A 20318-nucleotide genomic window follows, 5' to 3' on the forward strand; every position below is an offset into this window, starting at 1 on the left:
GATAGCTTTTATTACCTTAAATTATGTTCCTTTTATGCCAGTTTTGCTGAGGGTTTTAATCATAAAGGGATGCTGGATTTTGTCAAGTGCTTCTTCTGCATCTATTGAGATGATCATGTGATTGATCGTTGTTTTTAATTCTGTTTATGTGGTGTATCACATTTATTGACTTGCATATGTTAAACCATCCCTGCATATCTGGTACGAAACCCACTAGATAGTGGTGGATTATCTTTTTGATATGCTCTTGGATTTGGTTTGCTAGTATTTTGTTGAGGATTTTTTCATCTATGTTCATCAGGGATATTGGTCTGTAGTTTTCTCTTTTTTTTTGTTATGTCCTTCTCTGGTTTTGGTATTAGGGTGATACTGGCTTCATAGAACGATTTAGGGAGGATTCCTTCTTCTGTATCTTTTGGAATAATGTCAATAGGATTGGTACCAATTCTTCTTTGAATGTTGGATAGTTCAGCTGTGAATTCATTTGATCCTGAACTTTTTTGTTGTTGGCAATTTTTAAATTACCATTTCAATCTTGCTGCTTGTTATTGATCTGTTCAGAGATTCTATACCTTCCTGGTTTAATCTAAGGGGATTGTATATTTCCATGAATTTATCCATCTCCTGTAGATTTTCTAGTTTATATGGGTAAATGTGTTCAGAGTAGACTTGAATAATGTTTTCTATTTCTGTGGTATCAGTTGTAATAACTCCTGTTTCATTTCTAATTGAGCTTATTTGGATCTTCTCTCTTCTTTCCTTGGTTAATCTTGCTAATGGTCTATCAATTTTATTTATCTTTTCAAATAATCAGCTTTTTGTTTCATTTATCTTTTGTATTTTTTTGTTTGCTTGTTTCATTCTTGTTTAGTTCTGCTCTGATCTTTGTTATTTCTTTTCTTCTGCTGGGTTTGGGTCTGGATTGTTCTTGTTTCTCCAATTCCATGAGGTGTGACCTTAGATTGTCTCTTTGTGCTCTTTCAGACTTTTTGATTTAGGCATTTAATGCTGTGAACTTTCCTCTTAGCAATGTTTTTGCTGTATCCCAGAGATTTTGATTGGTTGTGTCACTATTATTGTTCAGTTCAAATAATTTTTAAATTTCCATCTTGATTTCCCCCTTGACCCAGTGATCATTCAGGAGCAGGTTATTTAATTTCTTTGTATTTGCATGATTTTTAGGGTTCCTTTTGGATTTGATTTACAATTTTATTCCACTGTGGTCTGAGAGAGTACTTGATATAATTTCGATTTTCTTAAATTTACTGAGACTTGTTTTGTGGCCTGTCATATGGTCTGTCTTGGAGAATGTTCAATGTGCTGATGAATAGAATGTATATTCTGCAGTTTTTGAGTAGAATGCTCTGTAGATATCTGTTAAGTCCATTTGTTGTTGGGTAGAGTTCAAGTTCATTGTTTCTTTGTTGACTTTCTGTCCTGATGACTTGTCTAGTGCTGTCAGTGGAGTATTAAAGTCCCCCACTATTATTGTGTCATCTCATTTCTTAGCTCTGGTAGTAATTGTTTTATAAACTTGACATATCCAGTATTAGGTGCATATATATTTAGAATTGTGACATTTTCCTGTTGGATTAGCTGTTTTATCATTCTATAATGTCCTTCTTTGTCATTTTTAACTGCTGTTGGTTTAAGGTTTGTTTTGTCCAATATAAGAATAGCTACTCCTGTTTGCTTTTGATGTCCATTTGCACAGAACATCTTTTTCCACACCTTTACCTTAAGTTTATGTGAGTCCTTTTGTGTTGAGTCTCCTGAAGACAGCAGAAACTTGGTTGGTGAATTCTTATCTATTCTGCAATTCTGTATCTTTTAAGTGGAGCATTTAGGTCATTTACATTCAATGTTAGTATTGAGATGTGAGGTACTATTCCATTCATCATACCATTTGTAGCCTGAATACTTCCCACCCCACCCCACTGTGTTAATGTTATATGGGTCCTGTGAGATTTATGTTTTAAGGAGGTTCTATTTTGGTGTATTTTGAGTGTTTGAAGATTTAGAGCTCCTTTTAGCAGTTCTTATAGTACTGGCTAGGTAGTTGCAAATTATCTCAGCATTTGCTTATCTGGAAAAGACTGTATCTTTCCTTCATTTATGAAGCTCAATTTCACTGGATACAAAATTTTTGAGTGATTATTGTTTCATTTAAGGAGGCTAAAAATAGGACCCCAATTCCTTCTAACATGTAGGGTTTCTGCTGAGAAACCTGGTGTTAATATGACAGGTTTTCCTTTATAGGTTACCTGATGCTTTTGCCTCACAGCTCTTAAGATTCTTTTCTTTATCTTGACTTTAGATAACCTGATGACTATATGCCTACATGATGATCTTTTTGCAATGAATTTCCCAGGTGTTCTTTGATCTTCTCGTGTTTAGATGTCTAGATCTCTAGCAAGGTTGGAGAAGTTTTTCTTGATTATTCTCTCAAATATGTTTTCCAAACTTTTAGATTTCTCTTCTTCTCAGGAACTCCAATTATTCTCAGGTTTGAACATTTAACATAGTCCCAAACTTCTTGGAGTCTTTGTTCATTTTTCAAAATTCTTGTTTCTTTGTGTGTGATGGATTGAGTTAATTCAAAAGCCTTGTCATTGAGCTCTGAAGTTCTTTCTTCTGCTTGTTCAATTCTATTGTGGAGACTTCCCAGTGCACTTAGCATTTCTCTAAGTGTGTCGTTGAGCCAGGAAGAGAGGCATCACCAGAAATCAACCTTGGCAGCCCTTTGATTTTGAAGTTTTAGTGTTCAGAACTGTGAGAAAATCAATTTCTGATGTTTAAGGTACCCAGTTCAGTATTTTGTTCTGGCAATCTGGGCAGTGAATACACACATTGTCACCATACCCCCTTTTATGCTTTAATTATGGTTTCCTTGAATTCTGTGAACCTATTTATAATAACTGCTTTGTAGTCTTTGCCAAGTCTAACATCTTGCACTCCCACAGAATTTTTTGTTGCCTACTTTTCTTCCCCCTGTGTATGGGTTATGCTTTACTGTTTCTTTGAATGGCTCATAATTTTAAACTAAAAACTAGGCATTTTAGTTTTATTTATTTATAATGTATTTATGTTAAAATTTCAACTTTCTTTGATTCAGGGGTGACATGTGCAGGTTTGTTACCTGGGCATATTGCATGTCACTGAGGCTTGGAGTATGAATGATCCTGTCACCAAGGTAGTGAGCACAGTACCCCATAGGTAGTTTTTTACCTCCTGCCCCCTGACTACCTCTCTACCAGTAGTCCCTGGTGTCTATTTTTACCATATTTATGTCCATATCTACCCAATGCTTAGCTTCCACTTATAAGTGAGGACACACTGTATTTGGTTTACTGTTCCCAGGGTTAATTTGCATAGGTTAATGGCCTCTGGCTGCATCCATGTTGCTGCAACAGACATGATTTCACTCTTTTTTATGGCTGTATAGTATTCCATTACATATATATGTACCAGATTTTCTTTATCCAATCCCCCACTGATGGGCACTTAGGTTGATTCCATGTCTTTGTGATTGTGAATAGTGTTGCAATGAACATATAAGTGCATGTGTCGTTTTAGCAGAATCATTTATTTTCTTTTGGATACATATCCAGTAACGGGATTGCTGGATAGGATGGCAGTTCTGTTTTAAGTTCTTTGGGAAATCTCCACACTACTTTCCACAGTGGCTGAACTAATGTACATTCCCACCTAGAGCCTTTCCAGCATCTGTTTTTTATTTTTATTTTTAAATAATAGCCATTCTGACTGGTGTTAGATGGTGGTTTTGATTCGCATTTCTCTGATGATTAGTGATGTGGAGCATTTTCTCATGTTTGTTGGCAGCTTGTATATCTTCTTTTGAGAAGTGTCTGTTCATGTCTTTTGCTCACTCTTTAATGGGGCTGTTTTTTGCTTGCTGAACTGTTTATGTTCCTTACAGATTCTGGATATAGACCTTTGTCTTAACCATAGTTTGTGAATATTTTCTCCCATTATGTTGGTTGTCTGTTTACTCTGTTAGTAGTTTCTTTTGCTCTGCAGAAGCTCTTTCGTTTAATTAGGTCCCACTTGTCAATTTTTGGTTTTGTGGAAATTGCTTTTGAGGACTTAGTCATAAATTATTTTCCAAGGCCAATGTCCAGAATGGTGTTTCCTAATTTTTCTTTTAGGATTCTTATAGTTTGAAGACTTACATTTAAATTTGTAATCTATCCTGAGTTAATTTTTGTATATGGTGAAAGGTAGGGGTCTAGTTTCATCTACATATGGCTAGCCAGCTATCTCAGCACCGTTTATTGCATAGGGAATCCTTTCTCCATTGCTTATTTTTGTTGACTTTGTCAAATATCAGATAGCTGTAGGTGTGTGGCTTTCTTTCTGGGTTCTGTATTCTGTTCCACTGGTCTACACGTCCGTTTTTGTATCAGTATCACACTGTTTTGGTTACTGTAGCCTTATAGTATAGTTTGAAGTCAGGTAATGTGATACTACAAGCTTTGTTCTTTTTGCTTATGATTGCTTTGGGTATTCAGGCTCTTTTTTTTTTTTTGGTTCCTATGAATTTTAGAATAAAAACTGGATATTTTGGATATTTTGGATGATATTATAGACAAATCTAGATATTGATTTATTCATCATATTTCAAAACTTGCTGTTTGCTTTTTACTGATTTCTTTTGACTATTTTACATTATTTTTCTCTACTACAAGAAGATTCTAATATTGTTCCTCCAGGAGCACTGCTTTTGGTATGCACACTGCCACTTTTGAATGATAGTGGTTTCAGGGGGACTCTCTTTAATGGCCTCTTTCCCTTATTTCTCTGTTAAGCTCCCTGCCTCTTTCAGTATCTCACCAAAGATCAAGGAAAAATATGCCTAACACTATTATTCCAGAAGTAAATTTAGTTGTTTAATCACTAAATCATGGAACACAATTAAATAACTTTACTGTAGCTGAGAGATTGTAAATTTACCTGATATTTTTATCAAATAGAGAGGATGGGTAGCCAATAAAATGACTATCTGTTATATTCCTCTTCTTATCACATTCACAAGTTAGTCTGTATGCTTTTACAAATTTAAGGCAACTTTCCTTTCTAGGCCAGAAATATAAAATGATAAGTACAGCATCTGTTTTCATTTTTTTCAACTTTCATTTTAAGTTCAGGGTACAAGCGCAAGTTTGTTACATAGGTAAACTTGTGTCATGGGGTTTTGTTGTATAGATTATTTCATCACCCAAGTATTAATCCTAGTACCCATTAGTTATTTTTCCTGATCCTGTCCCTTTTTCATCCTCCACTCTCCAAAAGGCCCCAGTGTGTGTTGTTCCCCTCTGTGTGTCCATATGTTCTCATCATTTAGCTCCCATTTATAGGTGAGGACATGCAGTATTTGGTTTACTATTCCTGTGTTAGTTTGCTAAGGATAATGGCCTCCAGCTCCATCAATGTCCCTGCAAAGGACATGATCTTGTTTCTTTTTTATGTCTGCATAGTATTCCATGGTGTATATGTACCAACTTTTCTTTAGCTAGTCTATTACTGATGGGCATTTGGGTTGATTTCATGTCTTTGCTATTGTGAATAGTGCTGCATTACTAAGGGTAAAGGTTCAATTCAGCCAGAAGATCTAACTATCCTAAATATAAGCATCTAACACATGAGCACCCAGATTCATAAAGCAAGTTCTTAGAGACCTTCAAAGAGACTTAGGCTCTAATACAATAATAGTGGGAGACTTCAACACCCCACTGAGAATATTAGACAGATAATTAAGACAGAAAATTGTTTCAGAGATATTCAGGACCTGAAGTCAGCATTGAATTACAGTATAGCATTTGAAATGATAGCATCAAGCATATATTTGGGTCACAACAGCCTTGCATTTTTATGGATTCTTTACCAATAAATAAGTTCTAAAACTAATTATATCTAACTAATGTTCCATTGATAGCAAATACTAGAGTTCCACAAATTACAGGAAGAAATTTATGAAGATATTTTCTCATGTAATGATGACTTACAGCTACAGTCATCATCAAAGAACCATATTTAATTTAACTTCAGAGCTAAATAAGCCATTAACAGGAGGCTTGAAAAATTCTTGTTCTTACCTGCATGCCTCTTTGACTGTATGTTGATTAGATCTTTTATTATATCTTTTTCATTAACACCTTTCAAGTGTTTTAGGCCAGTCTCTATAAAAACAAAACAGATTTTCAAAATGCTTTGAAAGGTAAATTGTAACATATGTCTGTGTCTGTGTGTATGTGATGGTATATTTGTACATATAAATAGTAATAACTTAATTAGCATCAGTCATTAAAGAAGATGAATTAGTAAAAAAAAAAAAAAGCTCTGGACTGCAGAATTACAAAGCTTTAGAACTGGAAGCATTCTTAGCAATCATATAAGCCTAGAGAAGTTTAGTGATTTGAACAAAATCAGATATATAGTTAACTCAAAAACTTATACAGAAATAGATGTTCGTTACTCCTAATCAGTGCTTTCTTCCATACAATGCTGCCTCTTCTGCAAACTGAAATCATCCTAGAGAGTTTATGATAAGAATATAATTTTTAAGCATCTTCATACTTCATACAAGCATATCCATACACCAGGTATGGATATACCTTGTGAGGTGGAATATAATTTTATTCACAAGTCAACTTGTGAACTATGGTCTTTATAGTCACAGAAAGTTAACCATCAGGGAGAAATTCTCTGATTCTTCTAAGAATATTTTAGACCCTTTTTATGTCATGTAACTATAAGTTATGTGACAGCAGTGATTATTGTGGACTGGTAGAAAGTGCCCTCTCAGGTCCATTTAGAATGTAGACTTTGTAGATGGGGAGGAAGAAATGGGTGATTTTGCATTCGTATCAGCACTGAGATTAGATTCCTTTCCCTTTGAGTTTTGATATGATTTGAACTTTTTGCTTGCTTTTGAAACAACTACTAGGGTCAATGACAGAAAAATAAAATCAAAATTAATAAAGGGAATTCATATTAAAAATTGAATAATCTGGATTTATGAAGCTGGGTCATCTACTGGGCCTCAAGTTTTGTGGGTGAACTTGGGTCTTAGCAGAGCATGTGACTGTAGGGTGAAAACTGCAATGACTCAGACATCATAGAGTAGAAGTTTTGCTCTGGAGAAATGGTTGAGTCCATGAATAAATTTTAAAGCTGCACAATGACCTTTGCATCCCATATGTACCACCATTACAATCTGTATAGAAATAGGAACAATTTAGGGTATCATCTCCAAAATGAAAAGATGCATCAGATTGACAGAACAAGTCATTAATTTAATTAAAATATTTTGTGAAAATGATGACCTATAGCAATAACAACAACAACAAAAAACCTGGGGAACATTAGCAGACATATTTTAACCTTTTTAGTTATTTCCCTGACTTGTATAAGCAAGGAGTATTGATTCATTTGAGTTGATAAGCAAAAGTTTCTTAGATCAGTAATGAGTATTTGAGGACAGATAGGTTTAAGCACTAATACAAAATTATGTGCTAGAGAAATATAATTTAGTAAGAGTCACAATTTTCCTTCTTCATAACATCCTCCCAGTACTTTACATCTCTTTTTAAAAGTGTTACACATGGATTTTATTGAGCTTTCTTTTTAAAAAAGTGTAATATATCATACGATTTGCCCTTGTAAAGCATCTAATTCAAATATTTTAATATATTCACAGAGTTGTTAAACCATCACCACAGTCATTTTTAGAATCTACTTCAGATTTATTCTAATTAATTTCTGTAAACTATACAAGCATTTCTGCCAAATTTTCTATTCCCTCTTCCTGACATTTATACTGTAGTTAGACCTATAAATATTAAAACCATTGTTATAATTATTTATCTATATAACTTTATGCCTTTTAAAGAACTGAGAAAAGAAAGAAGAACAAGTACATATTTATGTTTATTATATGAACATTCTTGTTTATAGTTTCTGGTTCTTTTTATTATTTCCTGTGAATTTGAGTTACCATCTATTGTCATTTTCTTCCTCTAGCATACTATTGCTCCCAGCCATTTCCTTTGTGCTGCTATTGTCAAACATATTGCATGTCTATTACATGTCTTTTATGTGATAGGCCTCAAAATACAGTTACATATCAATTTTATGTATCTATGTATGGTACCACACAATTACATTTTAAATCAATTAAGAGAAGAAAAAACAAAATAAGCATTTATAGAATATTATGTAATAGAATTATTTCACTAATGCATTTGTTGAAAAATTACGATGTGAGGAAATTGTTGTCAGCCTGAGGAACTTTCTTAAGTATTTTTCTATAGCATGGCCTGATACCAACTAACCCTGCAAATTTTTATTTATTTGATATTCTTTTTATTTGAGTTTCATTTTTAAAAATAATTTTGCAAAACATAAGATTATTGGTTGATATTTTTTTCTTGCAGCCCTTTGAAAATGCCATCCCACTGCCTTCTGGCCTCCATCATTTTTTTTTTTCCCCAAGATGGAGTCTCTCTCTGTCACCCAGACTGGAGTGCAGTGGCACGATCTTGGCTCACTGCAACCTCCACCTCCTGGGTTCAAGTGATTCTCCTGCCTCAGCCTCACGAGTAGTTGGGATTACAGGCCCGTACCACCATGCCCAGCTAATTTTTGTATTTTAGTAGAAACTGGGTTTCACCAGGTTGGCCAGGCTGGTCTCAAGCTGCTGACCTCAAGTGATCCAACCTGCCTCAGCCTCCCAAAGTGCTGGGATTACAAGCGTGAGCCACCGTGCCTGGCCTTGGCCTCCATAGTTTCTGATGCTATGTCACCTATTAATCTTACTAAAATTAACTTTTGTATAGTTACAGTCATGTGACTATACAAAATGATGTTTGGACCACGTATAAGATGGTGATTCCAAAAGATTGTAATGGAGCTGGAAATTTCTATCATGTAGTGATGTAACCATTGTAACATCTTAATGCAATGAATTACTCACATGCCTGTGATGATGCTGGTGTAAACAAACCTACTCTGTTGCCAGATATATAAAAATATAGCACATAGAATTATGTACAGTACGTAACACTTGATGATAACAATAAAAAGCTATGTTACTGGTTTATATATTTACTAGACTTGTTTATTTTTATTTGAGTATGTATACTGCTACTTACAAAAAATGTTAATTGTGAAACAGCCTCAGACAGGTCCCTCAGGATGTATTCCAGAAGAAGGCATCGTTATCATAGGAGATGAAAGCTTCATGTGTGTTATTTCCCCTGAAGACTTTCCACTGGGGCAAGATTTGGAGGTAGAAGAGAGTGATGATATTGATGATCCTGATTCTGTGTAGGTCTAGGCTAATGTGTGTATTTGTGTTTCAGTTTTTAACAAAAATACTTTAAAAGTAAAATAAAAAAAATTAAACAGAAAGCATCTTATTGAATAGGCATATAGAAAAAGAAAATATTTTGGTACAACTGTACAATGTGTTTGTGTTTTAAGTTAAATGTTATTATAAGAGTTCAAAAATTAAAAAAATTAAAAAGTTTATAAAGTTAAGAAGTTACAGTAAGCTAAGGTTATTTTTAAGGAAAGATTTTTAAAAATAAATTTCATGTAGCCTAAGTGTACACACAGTGTTTATAAAGTCTACTGTAGTGTATAATAATGTCCTAGACCTTTGCATTCACTCACTGCTCATTCACTGACACACCCAGAGCAACATTCAGTCTTGCAAGCTCTATTCATGGTAAGTGCCCTATACAGGTGTACCACTTTTTATCTTTTATATGGTATTTTTACTGTATCTTTTCTATGTTTAGATACAGAATTGCTTACTCTTGTGTTACCATTGCCTGCAGAATTCAGTCCAGTAACATGCTTTACAAGTTCGTAGCCTAGGAGCAATAGGCTATACAACATAGCCTAGGCGTGTAGAAAGCTATACCACCTAGGTTTGTGTAAGTATGTAACTTTATGATGTCTGCATGATGATGAAGTTGCCTAACTATGTATTTCTCATGACACATTTCCATCATTAGACAACACATGACTGTAGTTGTTCTCTTGACACTTTAAGGTTTTCACTTTGTCTCTTAACGTTTTTACTATGTTGGATCTGGTTGTGAATTTTATTGTGTTTATATAACTGGATTTAATTGAGCTTGGATAGGTGGACTAGTATTTTACATCAAATACTTGTCAAAATTTTCAGCCATAATTTCTTTAAATTATTTTGTTCTTTCTCTCCTAGTAATCCTATTACTTTAAATTTACAGATTATTTATTCTGTTAAAACTACTCTTGAGCCCCTCTAGTGAATTTTTCTTCAGTTTTTGTACTATCAACTCTAGAATTTACTTTTTATGTGCACTAAAACATCATATTGAATCCCATAAATATGCTCAATTATAAATCAAAATACTTTCAATCTTAATATTAATATTCTCTATTTGGTGAGACATTCTCATCATATCTTCCTTTCATGCTTAAGCATAGATTTTATGAATTCTTTTAAATATTTATAAGAATTGTTTTGTGGTCTTTCCCTGCTATGCCAAACATTTGGCATCCTCATAAAAGTTTCTGTTGCATTTTTCCTTTGTATGGGACACATCTTCTTGTTTTTTTTTTTTCTTTTTTGCTTGCCTATCATATTTTGCTAAAATTTGGCTTTTTAGATAGCAAACCTACATACAAATTTCTTGTTTACTTTTTGGAATCTTGTTGTGTACATGTTTCCTTATTTAGCTATGTGGGTGGACTATTTTCTATTTTACTGAAGTCTTCTCCTGCAACATGAAGCTTCTAATGTTATTCCTTTGTGGGCACAGATGTGTATACACATGTATTAGGATTCTCTAGAGGGAAAGAATAGGATATATATATATATCATGTATATATATATTATATATATATCCATATATAAGAACTAATAGGATATATATATTTATTAAGTATTGACTCACATGATCACAAGGTCCCACAATAGGTCAGCTCCTGCAAGCTGAGGAGCAAGGAGAGCCAGTCAAGTCCCAAAACTGAAGAACCTGGAGTCCAATGTTTGAGGTCAGGAAGCATCCAGCACAGGAGAAAGATGTAGGCTGGGAGGCTAGGCCAGTCTAGTCTTTTTACATTTTTCTGCCTGCTTTATATTCTAGCCACACTGGTAGCTGATTAGATGGTGCCCACCCAGATTAAGGGTAGGTCTGCCTTTCCAGTCCACTGACTCAAATGTTAATCCCCTTTGGCAACACCCTCACAGACACACCAGGATCAGTACTTTGAATCCTTCAATCCAATCAAATTAACAGTATTAATCATCATAACACACAATCACTTTTGGATGAGAGTTGTTTTAACAGGGCTCTCTTCATCTGTCTCTTTCCCTTATGTCTCTGTTAAGCTCTCTGCCTCTTTGGGTACAGCACCAAAAATTAAGGAGAACTGTGTCACTGTTTCACCACTAAAAATGCAGTAGTATAGTTTTTGAACTATATAACAAAACTAAAGCAGTTGAAACATTGTCAATTTGCCTGATAACATAATGATATAAGAGGGAATAGGTAACCAATGAAATAATTATCAGTTATATTCATCTTGTTATCATGTTCATAAGCTAGCAATTCTGCTTTTGCAAATACAAAGCAACTTTCTTAATTAGCCATAAATAGAAAGTAAATTGAAGAGCATTTGAAATATTTCTGCAAGCATATTCTAAGGTCATTATAGCATTAGACTTTTATGGATAACTTTTTAAATAAATGAGCCCTAAAGTTAATTTTCTATTGAGAATAAATACTAGAGTTCAACTAATTATAGGAGGAAATTCATGAAGACTTTTTCTCATGTAATAATTACATATAGGTACTGTTGTCATTAGAGATACATACTTAAACTCCAGAGAAGATAGTAAACCTTAAGTAGATTTAAAAATTCTTATTCTTACCAGGGTGACTCTTTCTCTTTAACTGTGTCTTCATTGCATTATTTATTGTACCTCTCTCAGTTGCACGACGTAATCGTTCATCAGTCTCTATAAAAGCAAACAGATTTCAAAACACTTTTCTAACATAAATATTAACGTGTGTGTGCATGTGTCTAATACTATCCTAATTAATACTCTTCATTAGAGTAGAAGAATTATAATAAAATGTCCAGATTGTAGCAACATAGGAACTTAAATTGAAAGGACAATTAACAATCATATAAACCTCATTATATGTATACCATATAGCAAGTAATAACAAAATTGAGGCACAGACTTATGCTACCTTATTTCTTAACTATTTTTTCCATATAATGCAATCTCATAGGCAAATTTAAATCACACTAGTTTGTGGTAATAACGTAACTTTCAAGGATATATTAAGAACATATGCATGTTGTAGGGGTATATCTGGTGAGGTGGAACATAAATTTTTTTTTCATAATTGACCTATCTGTACACAACGGTCATCACAACTCACAAAATGTGATAAAACAGAAGTTCCTTGACTCATCCAGAAATATTTTAATAGTTTATTTTAGGTGGTGTAACTATAATTCAATTAGGCATCAGTGATAAAAAAAAAGAATAAGAAATAACGCATGTAATGAGAAAAAGTCTCTTCTCTCTGGTTCTCTTAGCAGGTAGACTTTGTAGCTGGAAAGAAGAAAACAGGAATATTTGCAGTAGTACCAGCATTAGGATTGTATTCCTTTTCATTTGAGTTTTATGTGATTTATACACTTTGTTGGATTTAGAAACTAGTATCTAGGTATAATGATGGAAAAACTAAAAAATCTAGTAAAAAGAGTTTCATATTGAAAAAGGGATAATTAGAATTGGTAAACCTGGTTTATTAAACCTAAAGTTTTTTTGTGTCAAAGTTGGTTCTAGCAGAGCATGTAATGGTAGTTGGACACCTGTAATGATCCTGAACAATAGAGTAGAAGTCTTGCTTTGGAATATTGGCCGAGCCTATGATTAATGTTAAAATTTGCACTATTATCATGTCAGCCCAAATAAACCACCAATATAATTCAAATAGAGGCAGAAACCAGATTACGCATCATTGTAAAAATGCATCATATTGGCCAGGTCAGTGGCTCATGCCTGTAATCCCAGCACTTTGGGAGGCTGAGGTGGGCGGATCTCGAGGTCACGAGTTCGAGACCAGCCTGGCCAACATAGTGAAACTTTGTCTCTACTAAAAATACAAAAATTAGCAGGGCATGGTGGCAGGCACCTGTAGTCCTAGCTACTCAGGAGGCTGAGGCAGGAGAATCACTTGAACTCAGGAGGCGGAGGTTGTGGTAAGCTGATATCGTATCACTGTACTCCAGCCTGGGCAACAGAGTGAGACACTGTCTCAAAAAACAAACAAACAAACAAACAAAACAAACAAAAAAAAACCATCATATTGGACAAAATGAGTTTTCAATAATTCAGTAACAACATTTTGTAAAAGTAAAGCTATATGCAACAGAAAACTGAGGAACATTAACAGGTGCATTTCAGCTCTTTTATCTTTCTCCTACAGATACAAGTAAGAAAGGCTGATTCATTTGAATTAAGAAATCAGAGGATTTTTAGATAAGCAAGGAATCAATGAGGAGAGCATTTTAGAGTTAAACACTAGGAATACAAAGTTATGTGCTGGAGAAATTTATCAACTAGTAAAAGTCACAATTTTCCTTCCTTACATTATTATCTTGTTGCTTTAAATTTTACAAAATCTTATCCTGCTTAGAGTTCCTGAGCTTTTAAAAATGTGTATATTTTTAAATTTGTAAATTTAAACCAAAATAAAACCATACTATTTTTCCATTTAAAGTGTCCAATTCAATGCTTATTACAGAAATGTGTAATTATTGCCTCAGTCAACTTTATAATCTTTTTCACATTTACACAAATTGCATTCTACTGAGATACAGAAACACTACTCCTTTATATATAGCTTTATTCTCTTTCCCCAGTATTTGTGCTATTGTTATACATATTATACCTGTAAATATTAAGGACAATGTACTAATTATTGTTATAATTATTTCTTTGTATAACTTTATACCTTTTAAATAAACTGAGAAAAGAAACAAGACCAAGTACATGTTTATAGTATTTGTTATATGAACACACTTATTTACATTTTTTGGTTCTTTTTATTGTTGCTCTGTATTTATCATCCAGTGTTATTTTCTTACAGTGCTACATCACTTCTCTCTCCTATCACCTTTGTGCTGCTATTGTGAATATATTACAAGTTGATATGTTATATGCCCAATGATACAATTATATAAATATTTTTATACAGTGGTCTTTTATATAAATTAAGGAAAGAAAGGAGGTGGAATATATATTTATACATACTGTCTTTTGCAATTATAACATTTAACTCATACCTTTTTTAGGGGGATTCAAATTACTGTCAAGAGGTCAATTCCTTTTAGCCTAAACAAATTTCTTTAGAATTTCTTGGAAAACAGTTCTGCTAGAAATGAAATCTCTCAATTTTTATTTATTTAGCAATTTCATTTTTCACCTTTTCTGAAAAATAGTTTTGCTAGCAATAAAATTATTGCTTGGTAGATTTTTTTTTTCTTTCAGCACTTTTAATATACAACACCATGGCCTTCTGGACTTCATAAGTTTCTAATGCTAAGACAGATGTTAATCTTACTGGGGTTACCTTCTATGGGATGAATTGTTTTTCTCTTGATGCGTTTTACATTTTCTCTTTGTCCTTCAACATTTTTACAATGATTACTTTGGTCATGGATTGATTTGTGTTTGTTCTACTTAGATTTAATAGAACTTGGATGTATAGATTAATATGACCCAGTAAATATTTTTCAAAGTATTCAGCCATTTTTCTTCAAATATTTTTTCTTATTCTCTCTCTACTTGGAATACTCTCATTCTGGTATTCGCATTATATTAAGTTTGCTTACTCCTTCTGACAGTTCAAATCTTTCCTTGACCCTCTAATGAATTTTCCCTTGCAGTTATTTTACCTTTCAATTCCAGATATTAATTTGGTTCTTTTTTTTTTTTTTTTTTTTTGAGACAGAGTCTCGCTGTGTCACCCAGGCTGGAGTGCAGTGGCGCGATCTCGGCTCACTGCAAGCTCCGCCTCCCGGGTTTACGCCATTCTCCTGCCTCAGCCTCCGAGTAGCTGGGACTACAGGCGCCCGCCACCACGCCCGGCTAGTTTTTTGTATTTTTAGTAGAGACGGGGTTTCACCATGTTAGCCAGGATGGTCTCGATCTCCTGACCTCGTGATCCACCCGCCTCGGCCTCCCAAAGTGCTGGGATTACAGGGTTGAGCCACCGCGCCCGGCCCTATTTGGTTCTTTAAAAAGTTTAATTTGTATCACAATGTTGACATCTATTTGATAAAAGAGTGTCATTATACCTTCTTTTTCTTCTTTCAGAAGAGTTTTAATTATTTGATGATATTATTATTATTATTATTTGACTACTTTGTAGTCATTGTCTGCTAAATCTAACATGTAGGACTCTCACAGGCAGTTTTCCTTGCCTTTTTCCTGGTGTTTGTGTTACAGAGTACTGTTTCTGTGCATGTCTTAACTTTTTTGCTAAAATCTGGACATTTTAGATAACGTATTATAGCAAATCTGTATGTTGGTTGACTCTTCCTTTTTGGGGGGCTTGTTGTTCTTGTTTTCTTGTTTCTTGTTGTTGTTGTTGGTGGTGGTGGGGTGTGTGTGTGTGTTTGTGTATGTGTGTGATTTGACAGAAGTATTTTCCTAAAGTCTCTATCCTTTACAGTGTAAAATCTCTTATGTTGCTCTTTAAGGGCATCTCCTTGGGCATCAAACAGTCTCCCTTGGATGACAGTGGTTTTAGCAGGGCACTCTTTGAATGTCTCTTTCCATTATTTATTTGCTAAGGTGTCTTCTTTTGGTATCACACCAATGGTCACAGAGAAGTGTGTCTAACCCTGTAACCCCGGGACTAAATTCAGTTGTGTAATCTCTGAAAAATATAACTAAATAACTTTATTGCAGCTGAGATGTTACAAACTTGACTGATATTTTTACCATATAGAGTGAACTGGTAACCAATAAAATTATTATCTGTTATATTCATCTTCTTATCACATCTATCATCTGGCCTTTCTGCTTTTGAAAAGCTAATTTTACATTGCTAGTTGAAACTAGAGTTGAAATATTATAGAGGGGAATTCACGAAGACTTTTGCCTATGTAATAATGTATAGGCACTGTTCTCCTTGAAGATGCACACTTAGTTACACTCCAGAGAACAAAACTAACCAGAAATACTAAATATGTAAAGTTTTTGTTCCTACCAGGGAGACTCTTTGATCGTGTCTTGAATTCATCCTTTAGTATATCTCTTCCAAATGCATCTGTCAATTGTTCTATTTCAGACCCTATAGAAATAAACAGATATCAAAACACTGTAAGGTAATCATTTATATACAAATGTGACCGTGTGTGCATGTGCATATATGTGCGTGTGTTACTAACTTAAAATATTTGTGGCTGGGCGCAGTGGCTCATGCCTGTAATCCCAGCACTTTGGGAGGCCAAAGTGCAGGTGGATCATGAGGTCAAGAGATTGAGACCATCCTGGCCAACACGGTGAAACCCCATCTGTACTAAAAATACAAAAATTAGCTGGGTGTAGTGGCACATGCCTGTAGTTCCAGCTACTCGGGAGGCTGAGGCAGAAGAATTGCTTGAACCTGGGAGTCGGAGGTTGCAGTGAGCTGAGATTGTGCCACTGCACTCCAGCCTGGTGACACAGCAAGACTCTGTCACCAAAAAAAAAAATATATATATATATATACACACACACACACACACGTATATATATAAAATAAAAATAAAAATTGTATTTATAGAATAATTAAAATGAAATGTCTTCATTGGAAAATAACAAAAACCTTAAAAAGGAATGGATGTTAACAATTATATAAGCCAGACTATATTCAGGCTTAGATATGTTTAATGAATTGGAATATCATATTGCCAGGGAAAGGCACCACTCATGCACAACCCGATGCTGTATACTTTCTTAACCAGTAATTGTTCTATACAATTCTATCTCTTATGCAAATTGAAATTATCCTAGGGACATTATGATGATAATGTATCTTTCCAGTTTACACTAAAAGCATACTCAACCTGTAGGTATGTACTATGTGAGGGGGAACATTTTTTTCCATAGGTCAAGCCGCAAACCATGGCCTCATTAGTCACAGAAACTTATCATGAGGCAGAAATTATTTGACTCATTGAGGAATATTTCTTTCCCCTTTTTACATTAGGGAATTGTAAATTCTTTAGATATTAGTTATGAAAAAATTACAAGATATTTGTCAAACTGAGAAAACCTGCCCTCTGAGGTCCCTTAAACGAGAATCAAGGAGGTAATGGTCAGATTTGCAGCACTACCAGAATTGTTATTGGATCCATTTCCATTTAAGTTTTTATGTGGTTTGATATTTTCTAGGAATTAGAAACTACTAAGTTCAATGAGATAAAAATGTATAAAAATTATTAAAAAGAAATTTATATTGAAAAGGGGATAATGAGGATTGGTGACATAAGGTCAACATTGGGCTTAAGATTGTGTGGGTAGAATTGGCTCTAGCAGAGTATGTAACTATGATTGGACACCTGTCATAATCCTTCCATTGTATTCTAGAGTGGTTTGTTGTTGTTGTTGCTGTTTTGGAAAAATTGGTGAATACATGAATAATGTAAATGGTTGCATTATGACACCAGCTGCTCAAATATGTCACAACTGCATTCCATACTGAGCACTGCCTCATTACCAAAGTAAAAGGTGATCCATAAGATTGAGCAGAACAAGTTTTCAGTAATTAAGTAACAATATAAGAGATACAGCAACTCAAAACTGGAAACATCAGCAGACGTGTTTTTTTCTTCCTTCTTTCTTCAACTGATATATCAAAGAAAGACCGGTTCATTTGAAATGAGCAAGCAAATGATCCGTACACAATCAGGGAAAAAATGAGACCATCTGAGGAAAGATTGGGTTAAATACTACAAATTAAAAGGTATGTGCTGGAGACACTTATAATTTAGTAAGATTTACAATTTTTCTCCTTTCCAATATTCTCACTTTGCTTTAAATCTTTTAAAAATCTTTTTCTGCTTAAAGGTCACTGAGTATTTTAAGCGGTCTAAAATCTTAAATTCTATGGATTTTAATACATTCAGTAATGTCTGTCACCATCATCACAGTCCATTTTAAAAAGTACTTTAAATTTATACTAAATTCCAGTGAAATATAGAAAAGCTACTCTTAGATAGCTGTATTCCCTGTTCCCCATTTTTGTGCTATTGTTATACACAGTACATTTGTAAATAATAAAGACATGGTTATAGTTGTTGTTATAATTATTTATTTATATAATTTTATGCTTTTTTAAAAAGTTGAGGGAAGAAAGAAGTATATATTTCCAGTGTTTATTATATTAACCTTCTTATTTATAATTTCTGGTTCTATTAATTTGTTTCTGTGGTTTCAGATTATCATATGTTGTCATTTTCTTTTTTTGTTAATACATAATATTTGTGCAAATTTATGGGGTACATGTGATATTTGGTTATATGGATAGTGCACATAAAACTCAAGTCAGATTATTTAGAATATCTATCACCTCAACGATTTCTCATCATTCAGTATCATGTTAGCTGTGGGTTTGTCATATATGGACTTTATTAGTTTGAGGTACGTTCCTTTTATGCCTAAGTTGTTGAGAGTTTTATCATGAAGGAATGTTGAATTTTATCAAATTTTTTTTCTGCATCTACTGAGATGATTATATGGTTTTGTCCTTCTTTTTGTTGATGTACCTTGTTTATTGATTTGCATATGTTAAACCACCCTTACATCTGTGGGATAGATCCAACTTGATCACAATGCATTATCTTTCTGATAGGTTGTTGAATTTGGTTTGCTAGCATTTTGTTGGGGATTTTTATGTTTATATTCAACAGAGATATTGACTTGTACTTTTATTTTTTTATGTCCTTGTCTGGTTTTCGTATCAGAATAAATGCTGGCCTTGTAGATTGAGTTACAGAGAATTCCATTCTCTTCAATTTTTTGGAATAGTTTGAGGGGAATTGGTGTTAATTCTTTAAAGGTTTGGAAAAAATTGGCAGTGAGGCCACCTGGTTGTGTTGGGAACATTTCTAGACCTCTCCCTAGCTATTTTGAAATACAAAATCATTGTTATTAACTATAATCAACCTCCTCTGCTACTTCTTAATTCAATCTTGGTAGGTTATATGTGTTCAGAAATCTGTCAGTTTCCTCTAGATTTTCCAATTTATCAGCATATAGTTGTTCATAATATTTTCTGATTATTTTTTGTAACTCTGTGGTATCAGTTCTATTTCATTTCTGATTTTGTTAATTTGTATCTTCTATCTTTTTTAAGTTAGTCTACCTACTGTTTTTTTTTTATCTTTATCTTTTTAAAACACCAAGTTTTGATTTGGTCGATCCTTTGCTTAAGTATCTATTTCACTTAGTTCTGCTCTGATCCTTATTTCTTTCCTTCTATTAATTTTTGTTGATTGGTTTGTTTTTGCTTTTCTAGTCTCTTGAGGTGCATTGTTTATTTGAAACATTTCTACTGTTTTGATGGAGGTGTTTATTGCTATCAACTTCCATTTTTAGCATTGCTTTTGTTATATCCCAGAGGTTTTTTTTTTTTCATTTTCATTTGTTTCAAGAATTTTTTATTTCCTTTTTAATTTCTTCATTGATTCAGTGATTATTCATGAGCATTTTGCTTAATTTCCATGTTTTGCACAGTTCCCAAAGTTCCTCTAGTTACTGATTTCTAGTTTTAATCTATCATGGTCTGACAAGATACATGATATGATTTTGACTTGTAAAAATGTGTTAAGACTTCTTTTGTGGCTTAACATATGGTCTAGCCTGGAGAATGTTCCATGTGCTCACAAGAAGAATGTGTGTTCTGCAGCTATTGAAAAAAATACTTTGTAATTATCTGTTAGGGCCATTTGGTTTAAAATGATGTTTAAACTCAATGTTTCTTCATTGATTTTCTGTCTAGACGATCTGTCTAATGCTGAGAATGAGGTGTTGAAGCCTCTAGCTATTATTTTATTGGAATCTCTCTGTCCCTTTAGATTTAATATGAGCTTTATATATTTGCATACTTCAATGTTGGGTGAGTATAAGTTTAAAATTGGTATATCCTCTTTCTGAATTGATCCTTTTATCATTATATAATAATTATCCTTGTCTCTTTTTATTTTTTTTTGACTTAAAGTCTGTT

General features: G+C 33.7%; 1 protein-coding gene and 1 long non-coding RNA gene across 2 annotated transcripts in view; one reads left to right on the forward strand and one right to left on the reverse strand.

The window, feature by feature from the left end:
- Positions 1-20318, reverse strand: part of CCDC7 (coiled-coil domain containing 7) — a 408075-nt gene that overhangs the window by 25468 nt on the left and 362289 nt on the right. The window contains exons 32-34 of the mRNA XM_031652409.1: positions 16317-16400; positions 11951-12037; positions 6117-6200 (exon numbers count right to left, since the gene is read on the reverse strand). Coding sequence (XP_031508269.1) covers positions 6117-6200; positions 11951-12037; positions 16317-16400 — 255 coding nt within the window. The remainder of the gene's footprint in view (positions 1-6116; positions 6201-11950; positions 12038-16316; positions 16401-20318) is intronic.
- The window catches only part of LOC108587568, a 73577-nt gene continuing 71121 nt past the window's right edge, over positions 17863-20318 (forward strand). The window contains exon 1 of the long non-coding RNA XR_004177055.1: positions 17863-18056. This is a non-coding gene — a long non-coding RNA (uncharacterized LOC108587568). The remainder of the gene's footprint in view (positions 18057-20318) is intronic.

Source organism: Papio anubis, chromosome 11, assembly GCF_008728515.1.
Source record: "Papio anubis isolate 15944 chromosome 11, Panubis1.0, whole genome shotgun sequence".
Taxonomy (NCBI): domain Eukaryota; kingdom Metazoa; phylum Chordata; class Mammalia; order Primates; family Cercopithecidae; genus Papio; species Papio anubis.